The sequence below is a fragment of the Myodes glareolus genome, chromosome X (assembly GCF_982192425.1).
Source record: "Myodes glareolus chromosome X, mMyoGla1.1, whole genome shotgun sequence".
In the NCBI taxonomy this organism is placed as follows: domain Eukaryota; kingdom Metazoa; phylum Chordata; class Mammalia; order Rodentia; family Cricetidae; genus Myodes; species Myodes glareolus.
Window position 1 is genome coordinate 111,182,382 of NC_142053.1, and position 19,035 is coordinate 111,201,416.

Here is a 19,035-nt window from a genome sequence, read left to right on the forward strand (position 1 = left end):
ATGTACTCCATGGGTCTCCTGAGATGATTTGGCAGAAAAGGGCATTTATCAAGACCCATGACAGGAGTTCAATCCCTGTGACCCATACGGTGGAAGAAGAGAGCCAACTCTGGCAAGTATATCCTCTAACCTACACTCCCCCAATAGATAAACATAATAAAAAAGAAATGTACTCTATGCAAAACAAAGTATTGTTTTCATAGTTGTTTAGATATACTTTCTTTTTTAATTATTATTTTTTTATTTACTATGCATGAGTGTTTTGCCTGTATATATGTCTGTACACTATGTGCATGTCTGGTGCCCCTGAAGGTAAGAAGGCATTAGAACCCCTAGAACTGGAGTTACAGACAGTTGTGAACCACAGGGAATGGAACCTGGGTCCTCTGGAAGAACAGTGCTCTTAACCTCTGAGTCATTTCTCTAGCCCCTGGATATACTTTCTACCAGGCATCAAAGAAATCAAGAATTTAATCAGAAGAAAACTGGAAAAAATAAGAGAATAAATGGTTTAGTGAAGAATCACAAGCAGATACTTGGTGTAGGAGGCTCTTCTGTTTATGTGTTGCTTTCATTGGCTAATGAATACAGAAACTGCTTTGGGCCTGACAGGGCAGAACTTAGGTAGGTGGAGAAGACAGAACTGAATGCTGGAAAGAAGAGCAGAGTCAGAGAGAGCCACCATGGAGCTGCCAGAGACAGACATATTGAATCTTTCTCAGTAAGCCACTGCCACGTGGCGATATACAGATTAATAGAAATGGGTTAAATCAAGATGTGAGACTTAGACAATAAGAAACTAGAGCTAATGGGCCAAGGAGTGTTTTAATGAATACAGTTTCTGTGTGATTATTTTTGGTGTAAGATAGCCGGGTGGCTGGGACAAACAAAGGCCCCCCCCTCATTGAAACAATCGGTGCTCCAAAATGGTCAGCTGGAGCCACGTAAAACCTGTGAGGGCTTGAAAAGGGAATTCTAGACTATACATACATACATATATACATACATACATACATATAGAGAGAGCGAGAAAGAGAGAGTTTAATACAGCTTTTTGCTGTTTGCTGGTGGCATGCCGCAGAGATATTTTCCTGACTCAGCAGCTGCAGTAGGAAAAAAAAGTGGCAGTTTTGAAATGCCTGCTTTCTGTGCTGTGTTGCCAGTGCGACCGCTGACTCTTTGGGGAGACAGAGTATTTGGATGGGATGTGTGAGTGGATTGCTCCGGCTTACTTGATGGCAAGTTGGACTGGCTGTGTGCCTGGAAGTTGGGCCATGTGCATGGTTCAGAGGCTTGAGCAGCTCATCCATGCAGGACTGGACAGGGCAAGTAGGCACTGACATATTACCTGAGCAATGACACAACTTAAGTTTTTTAAATAGCGCTTAGCATTTTAGGAAGTGCTCCTGGACAGTAAAGAATTGTAGATTCACAATAGGACAGATTCAGATATAACAGACCTCTAAATGGGTCAAAGTGTTGGATAGGCTTGGGAGAAGGAAAAGGGTATAGAGAGTCATAAAATAAAGTTAATGCTTAAAATAGAGAGTAAAGTCTTTAAGGAGACAGTACAGATAGTCATAGACTAAAAGGAGTAAAGAAAAATAAGCCACATAAAAATGGAAAATTCACAGAGAGTCTGGATTATGTGTATTATTGTGTTTTCTTTGAATTTTTGACTTTGAAGGAGCTAAATACAGACAGACATTTCATTGTATGGGCTGCTAAGCTAAACCAGCATGTATTTTAAAAGGTATCATGACTTCCAAATATGAGTATAAGGATAAGTTGCTTTGGAAAGGAGGTTCTTCTTCTGTTTTCACAGATGAAAACCTGTGGATTACTTCTACACCAATATGGTTTCATGGACCAAGGCCTCCTGAAAGGTCACCGTGAACACCCTCAAAAAATTACTTTGCCCAACTGGTAACTGAGATGAACCTAGCACACAGGATACACCATGAAAGACCTGATTAACAGTGCCCCAATATAACAGAAAGAAGTTTGGAGAAAAATAACTATGCACATATTCCCAAATATTGTTTATAACTGTTTGTTTACATTTAAAGGGGGGATATGATATAAATAATTTTCATTAGTATGGATTTTGGTTTATTTATACAAATTTAAGGTCAATTTTGTTATATGTATATGTATTTCTGATCTTGATTAAGGTATTGTGATTGTGTAGCTCATTTAAACATGTAATGTATAATTAAGAAATATAGGTTAATAGAGAGTCATCTTTATTAGTCAAGCTTGTAGTCATGTTAGTTAGATCTTCTAGATGTATAGAGATATATTTCAGTCAGATAGATATTCTTCAAGTCTTTCACAGACCTTCAGAATATGGCATTTAAATGTTTTAAAAATTTAGAACTTTTCATGACAGTGAGACACATCTGGCAGCAAAGCTACTTCAAAAGGATGATGGGCACTGAAGAGGCTCCTTATGGGGGTGGTTAGCCATTTGGGCAGCAAACTGCTTTTGCCTGGACTGCTTCACTGGACATGCAGGACCTGCAGAGAAATGACTGATGAACTTGCCTAAAAGTGAGATGATCCTTCAGAGTTCCTGCTTCATGAAAGAGTCTATGAAACATTCTACAGGACACAGAAGAAAGTGACTGAAAACTGTCAATATAGGCAGAACTGGCTTTGAAATTTCCTGCTTCATGGAAAAGTCTGCTGGATACTATGGGCCTGTAGGTTGAAGATGGATGCCCCAATGGTATGGAAGAACTTTGGGTGACTGTCCAGGCAGCAAGATGTCTCTGTCAATTCTAGAGTTTTGGAAGTTGTTTATAATGCACTTCCTGTTTACTTGGGTAATATTATATCCTTCTGGAGTCTTTGATGGAGTTGAAGAATTTATACTTACAGTTTTCTTTAGTTATGATAAAAGATAAAGTAGATATAAATATTGTAACTGTAATTCTTGCTTGATAACTGTTTTGTTATATGTAATTTTACTTTGTTAAAGTTAAAGCATTCCTTTCTGCTTAAACAGAATAGGGGAAATGGTATAGGAGGGTCTTCTGTTCATGTATTGCTTTCATTGACTAATGAATATAATGCTTTGGGCCTGATAAGGCAGAACTTAGGTAGTAGGCAGAGAAGACAGAACTGAATGCTAGGAAGGAGAGCTGAGTCAGAGAGAAGCCATAGATCTTCTGCCTGAAACGGACGCTGGTTAGAATCTTGCCAGTAAACCACAGTCACGTGGCAATACACAAATTAATAGAAATGGGTTAAGATGTAAGAATTAGCCAATAAGAAACTAGAGCTAATGGGCCAAGCAGTGTTTTAATGAATACAGTTTCTGTGTGATTATTTCAGGTATAAGATAGCCGGGCAGCTGGGACAAACAAAGGGCCCCCCTCTCATTGCAACAGATACTAAATGAAATAATCTTTCATCCAAAGTCTGCTGCTCAGTTCCTTACATCCACTGGGGATCAATAAATGCTAATCTATTGTTAAGAGGGCACAGATATCTTAAAATGGAAATGAAACTTTTCTACTTTGAAGCTTCTAGGTTTCTGTTTATTAGAAAATTTTGGGCAAGGAGCTGGCTTTAATGGTGCATATCTTTACTCCCAGTATTTAAAAGGCTGAGACAGGAGGATCAGAAATTCCAGGTTAGTCTGGGCCATACAGGAAGACTCTGTCTCAAAACTCCAACCAATCAACCAACCAAATGAAAATTCTACATAAAATACACAATGAGACCCTATTGAAAGGTGCCTTGAGACCGACTACTAGTTGTAATAGGAAAGAAGTATTTGTAAATCTTCAAAGGCACTTAAAACAATAATAAATGATCTAGTGAACACTGCCAATGTTAAATAGGAAAATTCCTGCTGTTGAACATATGGTGATAAGACCTTTATTGCAATGCTGTAACCTATAGCATGGACCAAACAGGAAAGTTGTACATGTGGGGCATTGTATTATTCTGTTTAGGTTCATACCGACTCTACACTGCAGGGAGCTATATAGTACCAGCTCTGAGCTGTGTCCCGGAGAAATGGTCAGAGTACAGCATTTGGGAAATCTAGTAGTGTCAGGGAGAAGCATGGCAGAGAGAAAGACGCACACTAGCATGCAATCAGGAAGATCTGAATCCTAACAGCAAATGAGTAGTTGTGTAATTAACCTCCTTAAGCTTCACTTTTCTCATTTGTAAAATGAGTTCCACGCCTTGGGAGACTGCTGTGTGGATTAGAAGGAATACAGGCATGCACATACATGCACATTCCATCTGGTTGAGTGTCTAATGCTCAAAAAATGACAGAGGTATCATTAGGAACTCAAATGAGCAGTCCTATATAAGAACTCTGGACCAATATAATTGAGGTACATCAGCATAGTTTTTCTGGGCTTAGGACCAGATTTAGATTAACTGTTCCTAAATGAAAAGTTCTACGAAATTTTTATGTTAGAGAAGAAAAGAGATGCAAATGGCAGGGCAGCCAAAAGAACACAAGGCAACAGGCCCGAACTTACGCCGCTCTTCTCTGTGCCTCTCAGTCTCTGCAAAGTACTGGCGGAGCTCTTCGGTGATTTCCATATTGCTCAGGTCGCATTCTATTTCATTATCTGAATCCGACTCCAGTTCTTCCTCTTCATATGGGGCTTCATCTTCTCTTGTGGTTGCCTGGATTCTACTGCTATCATATAGAGGTTGTTCAGAGCTTTGGAGATGGGAAACACTGTAGGGAGGCTCCTGCCAGAGCATGTGTTGGCCTTGATAGTTCCAAGGTTGCCCAGCCTCATAAGCAACAGAGTTCCAGGGAAGAACTCCTTGAGGGTAGAACCATGGGGAAGTGGAACAGGAATCCCTGGACTTCCTGTAGACATTCTGGTGGGTTCGCATCCAAATCATTGCATGATGATAATGTCGCCAATATCTTGCATACACCGGGTGAGAATACCAAGATGCACTAGTTCTCCATTTTGAAGTCTATGGAATGGACACATAAGAGACATCAAATGGTTCATCCTCTAGAGAATCTTCAAATGTTTAAACGACTAACCAACAGCTATTCACTGAGTGCTATCATTTCTTTTTCTATTGCTGTGATAATACCAGGAGCAAGAACAATTTCTAGAAGAAAGCATTAAAGAGGGCCTTTTGCTTTCAGAGAGTTAGTCCAATACAGTCGGGAGGCATGGCAGCAAGCAGCAGGCACAGGAGCCTGAGCAGAAAGCTGAGAGGCCACATCTAACCATAAACTATAAGTAGAGAGTAAGCTGAAAAGGGGACAAGGCTATAAATTGTCAAAGCCCACTCCATGTGATGTACTTTCTCCAGCAAGGCTACATTCTTCAATAACCACCCCAAACAGTGCCACTAACTGGGGATCAGTGTTCAATTACACTAGCCTATAGGGGAGATTTCTCACTCAAACCACCACACTAACATCTACTGAATATCTACATTCACAAGGATGCTACTAAGCATAAATAAGAAGAAAAGTGTAAAACAAGTTTGTACCCACAATAGGGGGCAAATGTAATATATTTCCTGAGTTACCCACAGGACTATAGCTGAAGGTTATGGAGGCTTATATAATGTGATGATTGGTGTTGGCAACGTCACAGGATCTAGAATCCGATCTCTGGGTTCAACTGTGAGAGATTCTATCAATTGAGTCTGGAAGACCAGTCCAGTAGGTGGCACCATTCCCTGGCAAGGATTCTAGACTGTAATGGAGCAGAGGCATGAATTCCTCACCCCTTGCTCCTGACTGTATCCAATACCGCCTTTGAACTGGGAGCCAAAATTATTTTTTCTCCCTTAATGTGCATTTATCTGAGAATTTTGTCACAACAACAGGAAAAGAAACCAAGGCATTGAGGACAGAGGTAAATAGACTGTTTTCACTAAAAAAGCCTTCATTTAATTCACAGTATTTCTAGCAAGAGTCCACTTTAAGTTTTTATTAGTATATGTAATAACAGCTTCATGAGGACATCTCCATACTAGTACATAATGTATTTAGATCATATTCACCCCTATTACGCTTCCCCCTTTCTACTATACTGGTTGCTTTCTATAAGACAAGAAAAAAGTCCTGACATTTGTCATTTCGGCTATCTGTACTACTTCCAAGATAGAAATGAACTGCCAATTCTAATGACCCCAATAGCCTCTGGTTCCTTTTCTTGTTTCCTACTAATCTGCTGGCTTAGTTCACTCCTCAATGTCTAAGACATATCTAACAACGCAAGAGATGGTGCTTTTATTTTTAGTTGCTGATAGACAGTTTGAGTATTCCTTATCTGAAATGCTGGGGCCAGAAGTGTTTCAGATCTCAGCAGTATTTGGAATGGCTGCATACATCTTTACTAGAAATCCGTAATCTGTACTACCTCAAAATCTGAAATATTGTGTGTGTGTTGTGTTGGTATACAAACATTTTTGGACTCTGAATGTCTTGGAAGAATGAGTTCATCAAGATTTTGGGGGGTGGTTGGAGTGGGAGGACTATTAGGGGTTGGACATAGGGGTGCTGCACATGCTAGGCAAGTGCTTTACCGCTCAGCTATATCCCCATCCTAAACGTCAATAAAGACTAACTTTAACAAATTTGTAAGAAAAATGGGTAATCTTACCATTGCTGCTATCACTGATTGCAAATTCCAAGTGGGCACTGAAAGACAAACACAGTATGAACATTTGATCAGCACTGCTATAGTACGGTCACAGCTATTTCATGGTCTTCAAAATAGTTCTTAAGAGGTTTCCCCTTGCCAGCATCATGCTCGATCTTCATGTACGAGAACCTGTTACCTGACTTGTGATCTCATGATCTGGGGAAGAACAATTCCCTTAGGTATAAGTGAATCAAAGGGCCATGCCTGGTTTTGTGTTCAACTACTTGTGTATTGAAAGAAAAGTCTATAAAAATAATCACATAACTTAGGTATGTGTATATAAAAAACCCACTACAGAGCATGAACTCCAAGCTTACAACAGTACTTTACTAGTTTAAGCATAAGCTAATGTCTATTTAAAATAACCTCAGTTTCTCTTTTTCTTCTTGAACATTTATTTATTATTTATTGTGTATGTGGGAGCGCTAGGTGTGCCATGCATGTGTGTGGAAGTCACATGTGAATGAGTCAGTTGTCTTTTCTCCTGTGCCTCTGGGATTGACTCAGGGTGTCAGGCTTGCTGGTATGTAGGCAGCTTGGCCCATGAAGCCACCTTGCCAGCCCAATCATGAGGCTTGAGAAGATTATCTTTCCAACTGACTGGAAGCCTCTGTTGGGTCTTGTCTTAAACTTGCAGAAGTCTCTTGAAACAAGATGATTCCCTAGTCTCCACTTTGGTTTTGGTTTCATATGCTACTCTTTCTTTAATCATCCCGCTTCCTTGCAGAAGGAGGCTCCAGAGGCATAGCACGTTCTAACTAATATTCCTTAAAAAATGCTGGTGTGACCCAGGCAGGCTCGCAGAGCAGCCGCTAGTCCAGCAAGGACAGTTGTGGGTCCCTGCAAGATCCCCAGGGGCCATGTGAACAGGCGAGCTCGAGAACAGGCGGCGGATAAAAGGCTTACAAGACATAGTAAATAGACAAGCTGAACATAAAGCTGAATATGTATTACTTAAAGAAGAGAGAGAGAGAGAGAGAGAGAGAGAGAGAAAGACAGAGAAAGAGAGAGAGAGAGAGAGACAGAGAGGGGGAAAACACGTGTGCACACACCAAGAGAGAGAAAAGAAAGAGGCCAAGATGGCAACGAGAGGCCAGAAGTCACTGGGAGTGGGCGTGGCTTGTCCCTTAAAGGGACCAGAGATCAAAAGGAATAACACTAACTGCTTTCGCCAAAGCACTGCTTTGCCAGTTTGGCTCCTTTTCCTACTACCTAGCCACCTACCTCTTTGTGATCATTCACATATTCACTGAATAACATACCTAAAAAGTGAGATCTAAGCTCCACCTGCACACCTTTTACAACCCACAAAAATTAATGCTTGGGCTGTTGAGACTGCTCAGCAAGCAGGCGTGCCTGCCACATGACACTGATGAGCTGAAACCCGCAGTGGACAGAAAGATTCCCAAAAGTTGTCCTTTGACCTTGGCCTGTACACAGACAGACAGACAGACAGACAGACACACACACACACACACACACACACACACACAATTAATTTCTTCACCTTGGTTAGAGATTTTAAAATGCCTCACAATACCAGAATGTACTTTTAAAATAGTTACATCAGTGTGTGTCTGTAATTCCAGCAATTGGGAGGTAGAGGCAGGCCAAGGCCAATATGGCCGGTGGAGGTCTTCTCTCAAAACAAACAAACAAACAAACAGGTAAACAAACAAGAAATGTCTCCAGGTGGTGGTGGCGTGCACCTTTAATCCTGGCTCTCAGGGAGGCGGAGGAAGGTGGTTCTCAAGGAGTTCAAGGTCAGCCTGGGCTACAAGAGCTAGTTCCAGGACAGGCTCCAAAGCCACAGAGAAACCCTGTCTCAAAAAAACCAAAAAAAAAAAAAAATCTTAAAATGCATTTAAATTTAAGATCATATAAGACAAAAACACCAACAATGTGATACTTAAGGTTTTAGAAACTTTAGAAATCAGATTCTGAAGAAACCCTATTTGTTTTACTTAACAAGAAGCCAGAATCCAAAAAACCCCAAACTATTAAAAATAAAGCTGACATAATTTGTTACCGCAGTAAGATGTTGCATGGACTGTCCTTGTTTTCAGATTTACATTAAAGACAATCATTCACATTGAAATGTAGCAAGCTTTCAAATAGAAAATTGTTAAGAGGGTTGTCATGACCTTCTACAGACTTCTTTTAAACACAAGTACCTTGTAAATTCAGAGATGTAACACACAGTATGAAAACACACACACACACACACACACACACACACACACACACACACACACACACACCCTGGATAGAAACCAGGAGAAAGTAATCAAATGCAGTGAGAGTGTAAGCTGAATCGATCTTTTCAACTCTAATTTAAAGGTTTAAAACTGGGTCCATTTCCTGGAAATGGAACAGCTAGCAGCTAATGTTCTTTATAGGCTATGAAGAAAATAGAAAATAGTAATTGGCTGTGTTACTATCTAACAAAATAAAACAATATGCAATCATGGTAGAAATCAGTGAACATTTAAGTGCTAAACTGCAAGGAAGCCTCTAAGTGGCTAATTGATTAAAGCCAGGTTTCATATTTCTATCACTGAAATCTGAAGAGCTTTCAGTGCCTGCAGCACACAATGACATCAAAATGAACTCCATGCATGTCTTAATCAAATTTATTTTCTAGGTTAATAAAGAGCATAGGGATTAAATAAAGAAAGTCTAAGAGTAATCAAGTGTCTTCTGGAAATTAAGAGTTTTGCATCCTAGCTGGATGTGGCAGTGCATGCCTGTGATTCCAATTCTCATGAGTCTGAAGCAGGAGAACAGAACGTTTGTCTGAAGAAATAGAAACAGTCATCAAAAGTCTCCCAACAAAAAAAAGCCCAGGACCAGATGGTTGCAGCTTAGAATTCTACAAGATTTTCAAAGAAGAACTAATACCAATACGCCTCAAATTATTTCACACAATAGAAACAGAAGAAACACTGCCAAACTCTTCTTATGAGGCTACAATTACCCTGATACCCCAACCACAGAAAGACATTACTAAGAAAGAGAATTACAGACCAATCTCACTCATGAACATTGATGTAAAAATACCAAATAAAATACTGGCAAATGGAATCCAATCCATCAGAACCATCATTCACCATGATCAAGTTGGCTTCATCCCAGAGATGCAGGGATGGTTCAACATACGAAAACCTGTCAACATAATCCACCATATAAACCAACTGAAAAATAAAAACCACATGATTATCTCATGAGATGCCGAAAAATCTTTCAACAAAATACAACATCCCTTCAAGATAAAGGTCTTGGAGAGAACAGGGATACAAGAAACATACCTTAACATAATTAAGGCAATATACAGCAAGCCAACAGCCAACAACAAACTAAATGGAGAGAAACTCCCAGCAATCTCACTGAAATCAGGAACAAGACAAGATTGTCCACTCTCTCCATATCTATTCAATATAGTTCTTGAGGTTCTAGCTAGAGCAATAAGACACCAAAGGAGATCAAGTGGATACAAATCGGAAAAGATGAACTCAAACTCTTTCTGATGATTTGATAGTTTACATAAGTGATCCCCAAAATTCTACCATGGAACTTCTACAACTCATAAACACATTCAGCAATGTAGCAGGATACAAGATTAACTCAAAAATATCAGTAGCCCTCCTGTATACAGATGATAAATGGGCTGGGGAAGAAATCAGAGAAACATCACCCTTCACAATAGCCACAAATAGCATAAAATATCTCAGAGTAACTCTAACCAAACAAGAGGAAGACTTGTATGACAAGAACTTTAAATCTTTGAAGAAAGGAATTGAAGAAGATACCAGAAAGTGGAAAGATCTCCCATGCTCTTGGGTAGGTAGAATTAACATAGTAAAAATGGCAATCTCCAAAAGCAATCTACAGATTCAATGCAAAGCCCATCAAAATCCCAGCAAAATTCTTCACAGACCTCGAAAGAATGATACTCAACTTCATATGGAAAAGCAAAGAACCCAGGATAGCTAAAACAATCCTGTACAATAAAGGAACTTCTGGAGGCATCACAATCCCTGACTTCAAACTGTACTACAGACCTACAGTACTGAAAACAGCCTGGTATTGGCATAAGAACAGACAGGAAGATCAATGGAACTGAATAGAAGACCAGGATATTAATCCACACACCTTCAAATATCTGATTTTTCAGAAAGAAGCAAAAAATATCAAATGGAAAAAAGAAAGCATATTTAACAAGTTGTGCTGGCATAACTGGATATCAATATGTAGAAAAATGAAAATAGACCCATATCTATCACCATGCACAAAAATCAAGTCCAAATGGATCAAAGACCTCAAAATAAAGCCAGCCACACTGAACCTTATAGAAGAGAAAGTGGGAAGTACACTTGAATGCATTGGCACAGGAAACTACTTCCTAAATAGAACCCTAGCAGCACAGATACTGAGAGAAACAATAAATGGGACCCCCTGAAACTGAAAAGCTTCTGTAAAGCAAAGGACACGGTCAAAAAGACAAAACAACAGCCTACAGAATGAAAAAAGATCTTCACTAACCCTTGTTACTGTGGTAACAAATTGTTAGTATCTTCACTAACAAAGGTCTGATCTCCAAAATATTCAAAGAACTCAAGAAATTGGACAACAAAAGATCACATAATCCAGTAAAAAAAAATGGAGCACAGACCTAAACAAAGAACTCTCAACAGAGGAATCTAAAATGGATGAAAGACTCTTAAAGAAATGTTCAGCATCCTTAGTCATCAGAAAAATGCAAATCAAAACAACTCTGAGATTTCATCTTACACCTGTAAGAATGGCCAAGATCAAAAACACTGATGACAACTTATGCTGGAGAGGTTGTGGGGTAAAGGGAACACTTCTGCATTGCTGGTGGGAATGCAAGCTGGTACAACCCCTTTGGATGTCAGTGTGACAATTTCTCAGAAAATTAGGAAACAACCTTCCTCAAGACCCAATCCTACTACTTTTGGGTATATATCCAAAGGATGCTCAATCATGCCACAAGGACATGTGCTCAACTATGTTCATAGCAGCTTTGTTTGTGATTGCCAGAACCTGGAAACAACCTAAATGCCCCTCAACTGAAGAATGGATAAAAAAAATGTGATACATTTACACAATGGAGTACTACATAGCAGAAAGAAAATAACATCTTGGAGTTTGCAGGCAAATGGATGGAACTAGAAAACATCATTTTGAGTGAGGTAACCCAGACACAGAAAGGCAATTATCACATGTACTTACTTATAAGTGTTTTTTAAACATAAAGCAAAGAAAACCAGCCTACAAATCACAATCTCAGAGAATTTAGACAACAATGAGGACCTTAAGAGAGACATACATAGATCTAACACAAATTGGAAGTAAAAAAAAAATACACTATCTCCTGAGTAAGTTGGGAGCATGGGGACCTTGGGGGAGGATTGACGGGGGGAGGGGAGAGGCAGGTAGGGGAGCAGAGAAAAATGTAGAGCTTAATAAAAACCAATACATTTTTTTTCAAAAAAAAAAAAAGAAAGAAACTTTGAGCCCAGCATCAGCAGCCACAGGAGTAAGTTACTGACTAGCTTGAACTCTACAGGGACCCTGTGTCAGAAAACAAGCATAGCCATGCAAACTGCTTGGGATCCAGACTTCATTCTGTTTCTTACAAATTATAGAAATGGGTCAAGTCTGATAAGCTCCAATTAATAAACCCAATTGTGAACGAACATTTATCATAGGCCAAATCCTGTTTTGATTTGTAATTGAGAAGATGCAATCTGGCCTTAAAAGTACTAGCATATTCTGAAAATCTATGAGACAGCTGAGGCTCGTCTGCTACAGCCAGACATTTAGGTGGTGTGGAAAAGTGGGTAGTCCTTGAAGAGGTTGAAGGGTAATTAGTGACATTTTCCCAGCAGCTCAAATGTCAATGGCTGTGATTAAAAGAGGCTTCAAAAGAGTTCTACTTTGCACAGAGGTTGCTTATGATTTAAGTTCAACAAATAATTAGGTAGCAGGTTTGTAGTGATACGGTGCTCACTCTATGCACTTCTGCAAGCCAGACGCCAGGAGGACCATATTTGCTCACTAAAGAAATCGGGTTTCAGCTTTCCAAACAGAAGTGGTTCATGTTGAGCCTGGAGTCCCACCATCGAGAAGATAACATAAGGTACCTAATCAAATTCTGCCAGCCATGCTGGGAAGAGAGCCATGATCCTTGAGCAAGCTAAGCAAGCACCCTGTAGATTCAGAGACTCAGTCCAGCTACTAAACACTTTGAAGACTTAGACCATAAGTGAACGACACAATTTATGCCTACGATGGACAACAGGAACTTTGCTAGCAATTTTGTTTGGTTTTGCACACCAAGTAGAAGAGGCATTCAATTAGTTTTGGCTGCTGGAATACTTATAATCAAATTGCTGCCACCCATCAGCAAGTACACTGCCACTTGGGCAGGGCATCAGAAATGCCCACGTCTCCCTTGGTTTTAGTACTTTCCCATCCTGATTTCCCAAAGCAATTTGTCATATTCTTTCACATTTTAGGGTCCCCAAGATCCTATAGATATTCAAATTAATAATTTTGAGGAGTTTGAAGATTAGCATTTACAAGTTAATCTTCCAAACTCAAGTAAGATAAAGCACAGAAAAACACCTCGAAAGAAATAGCACTTTGCACCAAGCTTTATATAATTATTAACTCAGTATTTCTAGTATCATTCTTCATATTTTATGCTAGCATTTTTCAGTAAAGGTCTAGATAGGAAATATTTTAGGGTTGTGGGCTACATATAATCATTTTTACATAATGTTAATGTTCATCTTTGCTTTAAAAAATTACCCAACAAAACAAGCCCCCTACACTTTTAAAATATATAAACTCAATTTCTAGCATCTTGTTAACCACAGTTTTAGGTTAACATGACAATATCTTGTATAGTCTATCATATATATATTTATATATTTTGAGACAGGATTTCTCTGTAGCTTTGGAACTTGTCCTGGAACTAGCTCTTGTAGACCAGGCTGGCCTAGAACTCAAGAGATCAGCCTGCATCTGCTTCCTGAGTGCTGGGATTAAAGGCATGTGCCACCACTGCCTGGCTCCCAAATGTTCTCCACTTTCTACTTGGAAGTCAGTGGAGGAATCCTATAATTCTTATATATTTCATGAATTATTATGCTCTACATAAGACTAGCAGAAACAAGAAAGAAACTAGGATCAATTCTAATCTTGGTAAGTGATTCCTAACATTTGGGGCAAAAGAAAAATGTTTCCAGGAATAAGTTAGGAAAATGGGACATTTATTAAAGCTCTTCATAGACATTGAAAGACTTAATGAGCCGGGTGGTAGTGGCACACGCCTTTAATCCCAGCACTAGGGAGGCAGAGGCAGGTGGATCTCTGTGAGTTCAAGGCCAGCCTGGCTTACAAGAGCTAGTTCCAGGACAGCTACAAAGCTACAGAGAAACCCTGTACTGAAAAAAAAAAAAGAAAAACTTAAGTAAAAGATGGCTCAGGGGTTAAGAGCACTTGTTGTTCTTGGAGAGGATGGTTTCAATTCCCAGAACCAACACAGTGGCTCACAACCATCTGTAACTCCATTTCCAGGGGAATCCAGTGTCTTTTGGCTTCCTTGGGCACTTCGTGAATGTAATGCACTTACATACATGCAGGCAGAAATCCATACACATAAAACAAAAATCCATCTTTTCTAAAAAGCAGGAAGAGACCAGCACAATGGCATCAGTCAGCAGTAGAAAGCAAGGTTAGGGCTCTGATTTCTGACATAGACAGCTAACTAGCGACAGCAGCATGAGGAAGCAGGCATGGCAGAGTTTTGAGTACATATATACCCGGAAGGAACACACAGTCTTTCGTGCAAGGGAATCGAATCTGCTCCAAAAAACACCGCCCCCCCCCCCCCCCCATGAGTCCGGTAGTAGTTTTAGCGGATTAAGGATCAAATAAGAACACTTGGCATCCCTGGCAAAGGCAACACTGCAACATCCCCAGGCAGTAAGTAGCATTCTCCTCAAGAAAAGAAAGTGTACGGGGTCTTAAGGGCTTCCATTTTATCTTTCACCGCCCGCCCCAAAAGTCTCCTACTCCTTTCTGGAACAAGCCTTCAGGGATTGAATAAGTTTTCTTCTGAAGGGCTGGTGGAACTGAGAGAAAGGGATTGACAATGTCAGGAAAGGCCGGATCCACAGCTCTGCAAACTGGGCAGCCCTCCACAGCCTACACAATGGCATCATGGTCACCACCCAGCTGAGCTCTGGTGAATACAGAGACCGCTCATTGTTCTCAACCACCAAAGAAGGGAGAAAAAAACCACGACAGCATTGAGGTCATTCACGAAACACTGCTAAGGCCTCCAGACAAGACAGAGCCTCCCAGTCTTGAATGATATATTTTCCCATACAGCTCTTCTAAGGCAAAAAGAGAAAAAGGGAAAAAAAGAAAACAACAAGAAAAAACACCCCAAACAACCCCCACATTGGTTCTGCTATGACTTTCTTGCTCTAAAAGATAGATTTTTAAATGCATAACTATACATGAAGAACAACAGTTAAGAGCTTTGTCATTGGAAAAATATAACAAATAAAATGTAACTATTTCTACTAAATTACTAAAAAAAAACACTCTAGCTATAACGCTTTATTGGAAACTTTGTCAAAAGTATGTATTCTTTTCATTGCATATTTATATGCTTTCTTTTTTTCTTGAATATATATATGTATATATATATTCTTATAAATATAGGATATAGGGCATCCCATGACAACCAGAAAGTAAAAATCACAAACTCCCTCCAAAACTATGTGTATTAACACGAATTTTCTTTCTGCCTTTTCTTTTATTTGTACAAGTTTGAAAATTAAATACATGAAAGCTCATTGGCTTTTACTTTTACAAAGGAAGCTAGTCAAAAATGAATTATTAAATTAGTCTTTGTGGCTACAGCCTGAAGGCTTAACCCTTTTCTGTTGAGGTCTCCACTGATCTGGCTCTGGGTCACAGACTGATAGTTTGTAATTAAGTGTAATTAAGACCCTCAGAACACACTCTACAAACGCATATGCTGAAGACTAAAACAAAGCAAATGAAGGCACCATGAGTAACAGAAGTTACCTGTGATTCTAAGAAATCTTCCTGAACATGTAATGCTAACCCCAGAGATGCCTTTCAGTTGTACAAATACCAAGAGTTAGCTCAATGGGGAGAAATGATAACTTGCCAATTTCAGACAGTTTGTTTCCTGCCCTCCTACTCTGGCTGCCTCCATGCTATCCCCCTAGCTCGTTGAGCACAACAGGCTTGACACCTCATGGATGTCTTCCTATGGCTTTATAAGGTCCCTACTCGGTCATTTAGACATTAAAGGTGGCATAAGTCCAAATGTCCTACTTCCACCCACAGGGCGAGCCCAAGCTCCATTTTTCAAACAAGAACATTTGTTTATTGTGTGTATGTACAAGGTTTGGGGGTGACAAGTGCTTTTAGCCACTGAGTCACTTGCCAGCCACGCAAGCTCCATCTTTAGCTGGACACAGGGCCCGCTTACGAGCACACATCTCAACTGTGCTTCTGTCTGCAGCAGCCACCTTTAGAGTTGAAGAAGGAGGGAGACAAGTAAGTGATATTTAATCCCGTTTCACTCTCTCGAGCCCAGCTTTACAGTTGTCTGGGTGTTGCAGTCAGTGTTGTCACGAGGAAGGCATGGGGAGTGGGGGAGAAGCCGGAAAGGGTATAGTAACCAACTCTTGCCCCTCCCCACAAGTCACATTCCACCCACAGAAAGGCATTGCTGAATTTATCAGCAAGGGTGATAAACATCTGTGAATGGTTTTATTTGCTAAGCCCTTAATGTGGCTAGTGTCAATCAGAAATGACCAAGAGGCCAGGAAAGAGCAGGATAGTCTGACTCGGAAGCATCACAGGCAATGGGAGAACTGAAAACGAGGACGACCAAGAATGGCAATGACAATCCAGTTGAAAAGAGGAAATACATGGCATTCATTCCATTTCAGGCACGTGTCTTTCACACAATATATCCTAGTGTGACCAGGAAAGAATAGGGGCGCATAGAGCACACACTCAAAATTATTGGTACAGCAGTAAAAATCTTTAGTTTAAGCAGTTAAAGCCACTTTTATATTTCTGGAGACTTATTTTAAATTACTGTCTACAAACAAATTCCTACAGATTCCATACTAATTTCTTTTTCTGAATCCTGGACTTGCTCTGGGCACTTTGGAGGGATAGATCCCCCACAACGTATTCCTTTTACAGCTTGCATTTTCCTCCCACCAGAAAAAAATAGTAGGTATTGTCTCCCACCTTTGGAGGCTACTGGAACTGTTGAGCTTATCTGTTGCATCCTGATAACATTCTCTCCCAACCTCGGCTCCCCCAAATTATTAAGGGTGCAGTAGCTCAAAAAAAAAAAAAAACAGCAAAAAGCTCCAAATATTCTCACCAGTACACTGAAATACGTTAATATATTTTCAATTTATCTGGCCTTAATCAAACAGTTTGTAGTCACTTGTCCAAGTGCTCAATGGGTGGATGTCCTAATGTAAAGAAGTCATTCTGAGAGTTCGATATTGTGTTTGGGAACTTTCTTATCTGGACTCCAGCAATGTTTAATTTCCTGTCATCTTTCTTATCTCAACTTCTCCTTAAACACCGGATTTTAAGACACACAAAATAATACTCTGCCAGCTGTAAAATAGTTTTAGAATGAAAATGTCTTTCTGCAACTTTAGTTTGTATACTTTTCTAGTGCAGCAATGAACGTGGGGGGGGGGGATTATATACTTTACTATGAACTTGCCTGTTAGGTCTACCCAAAGCATATGCGTATATTTCCTCGTCATTTTGCCATCCTAAAGGGGATATTATTCCGACAAATTACACTGGCATAAATTGTACTTTTAAATAGTATCACAACTTCACAATTCATAGGAATAGTGAAAGTAAATAACCCTAGAAGCTTTGTTACTAACTTTTAGTCCAAAGATTTCAAGTAATGGCCTGGCTTTTGGTTAAAACAAAACAAAAAAAAAACAGTTGAGTCCAGAGAGCCTAGCCTGTCAAGTGTTCTCAAGATAATTTCCACTAGGGGCTGGGGAGATGGCTCAGTGGTTAAGAGCACTGACTGATCTTCCAGAGGACCCGGGGTTCAATTCCCAGCACACACATGGCAGCTCACAACTGTCTATAATTCTAGTTCCAGGAGATCCAACACTCATGGCAAAACACCAATGTATATAAAATATAAATAAATAATTTTTTTTTAAAAAAGATAATTTCCACTAAGACCCCCCCTGACTCCTGACCTACAGAGGCCAAAGGAAAGGAAAAGAAAACTCGGGGTTTTCTTTGTTTGTTTGTTTTCTTTTTTAATGAGTAGACATCCCTCCAAGGATGTGTCCTGAGCTAGGGTTGGATAGGCAAAATCAAGTTCAGCTATAGACCTACTATTGCAAACGTGTCATTTACTGCACATTTGAATTACAGGTTTAAAGTAGTTCCCATGCTTGAGCCTCACTTCTAAAGATTTCGACTGAAAGAGTCTGAGGTGGGAGCTTGAGCATCAGAAATTTTAGCAGGCATCCAAGGATTAGGAAGCACGACGAGGTTGAGAGCATAAATTAGAACTAGGCTTCTTTAAGCAATCTGTTAAGAGTCTGGAACTCTCACGGCTCCCTGCAAACCTCCTCGTGCAGCCAGATAATGGTAATTAGAGCCACAACGTGACCAAGACAGTCCCAGGTTTCTTTGGTATTCAGGCCTGGGACCTCAAGGCTACTCCCTTAAACCCCCAAAGCAACCCATCAGTCCCCGAAGTCACCTCGTGGGCATGCAGCTTGCAGAAATCAGGCGGTGGGCAACCACGGGCACAGTTTTCGGTTGGAGCGGGGGTGGGGAGGTGGGGGAGGGGAGGAGACACAAGGAAGGGGGAAGGCGGGAGATGTTGCCTGGGCAACTAGGAGCGCGCTTCCGGTTCGGCTCCCGAAGGACGGAAATCCCGCCTTAGCCGCCGACGTCACCTCGCGTTCGGAGCTGTACAGAGCTGACAGGCGAGCGCAAAAGGAACTCGCACGTCCGGGTGTGGTGAAGGCGGGTAGAGGGCGGTCCCGGCCGACGGCCCAGGGCCTATCGGGTACCAGGGCGGGACCGTTAGCTCCCATTTTTGGTTCTTTTCTTTAGCTTTCGCTTGCTCCTACTTACCTAAAATGGAGGATGGGAAGTGCTACTGCTTTGAAAAATCTAGATTCACTCAGATCCGAGCTCTGTGTATTTAACTGCCTCAGTCCGCTATTTCCTAACCTTAGCATGTACCTAGCTTGTTGTACTGTGCCCCACC

General features: G+C 40.4%; 1 protein-coding gene across 2 annotated transcripts in view; it reads right to left on the reverse strand.

The window, feature by feature from the left end:
* Gemin8 (gem nuclear organelle associated protein 8) overlaps positions 1-19,035 on the reverse strand; it is a 43,554-nt gene that overhangs the window by 13,551 nt on the left and 10,968 nt on the right. Inside the window, exons 1-3 of one of the 2 annotated variants that reach the window (XM_048446203.3) lie at positions 18,520-18,613; positions 6,621-6,658; positions 4,509-4,965 (exon numbers count right to left, since the gene is read on the reverse strand). In XM_048446203.3, coding sequence (XP_048302160.1) covers positions 4,509-4,965; positions 6,621-6,623 — 460 coding nt within the window. In that variant the 5' untranslated portion in view covers positions 6,624-6,658; positions 18,520-18,613. Of the gene's footprint in view, positions 1-4,508; positions 4,966-6,620; positions 6,659-18,519; positions 18,614-19,035 lie in introns of those variants that run through there. The other variant, XM_087903206.1, reaches the window with a different exon arrangement.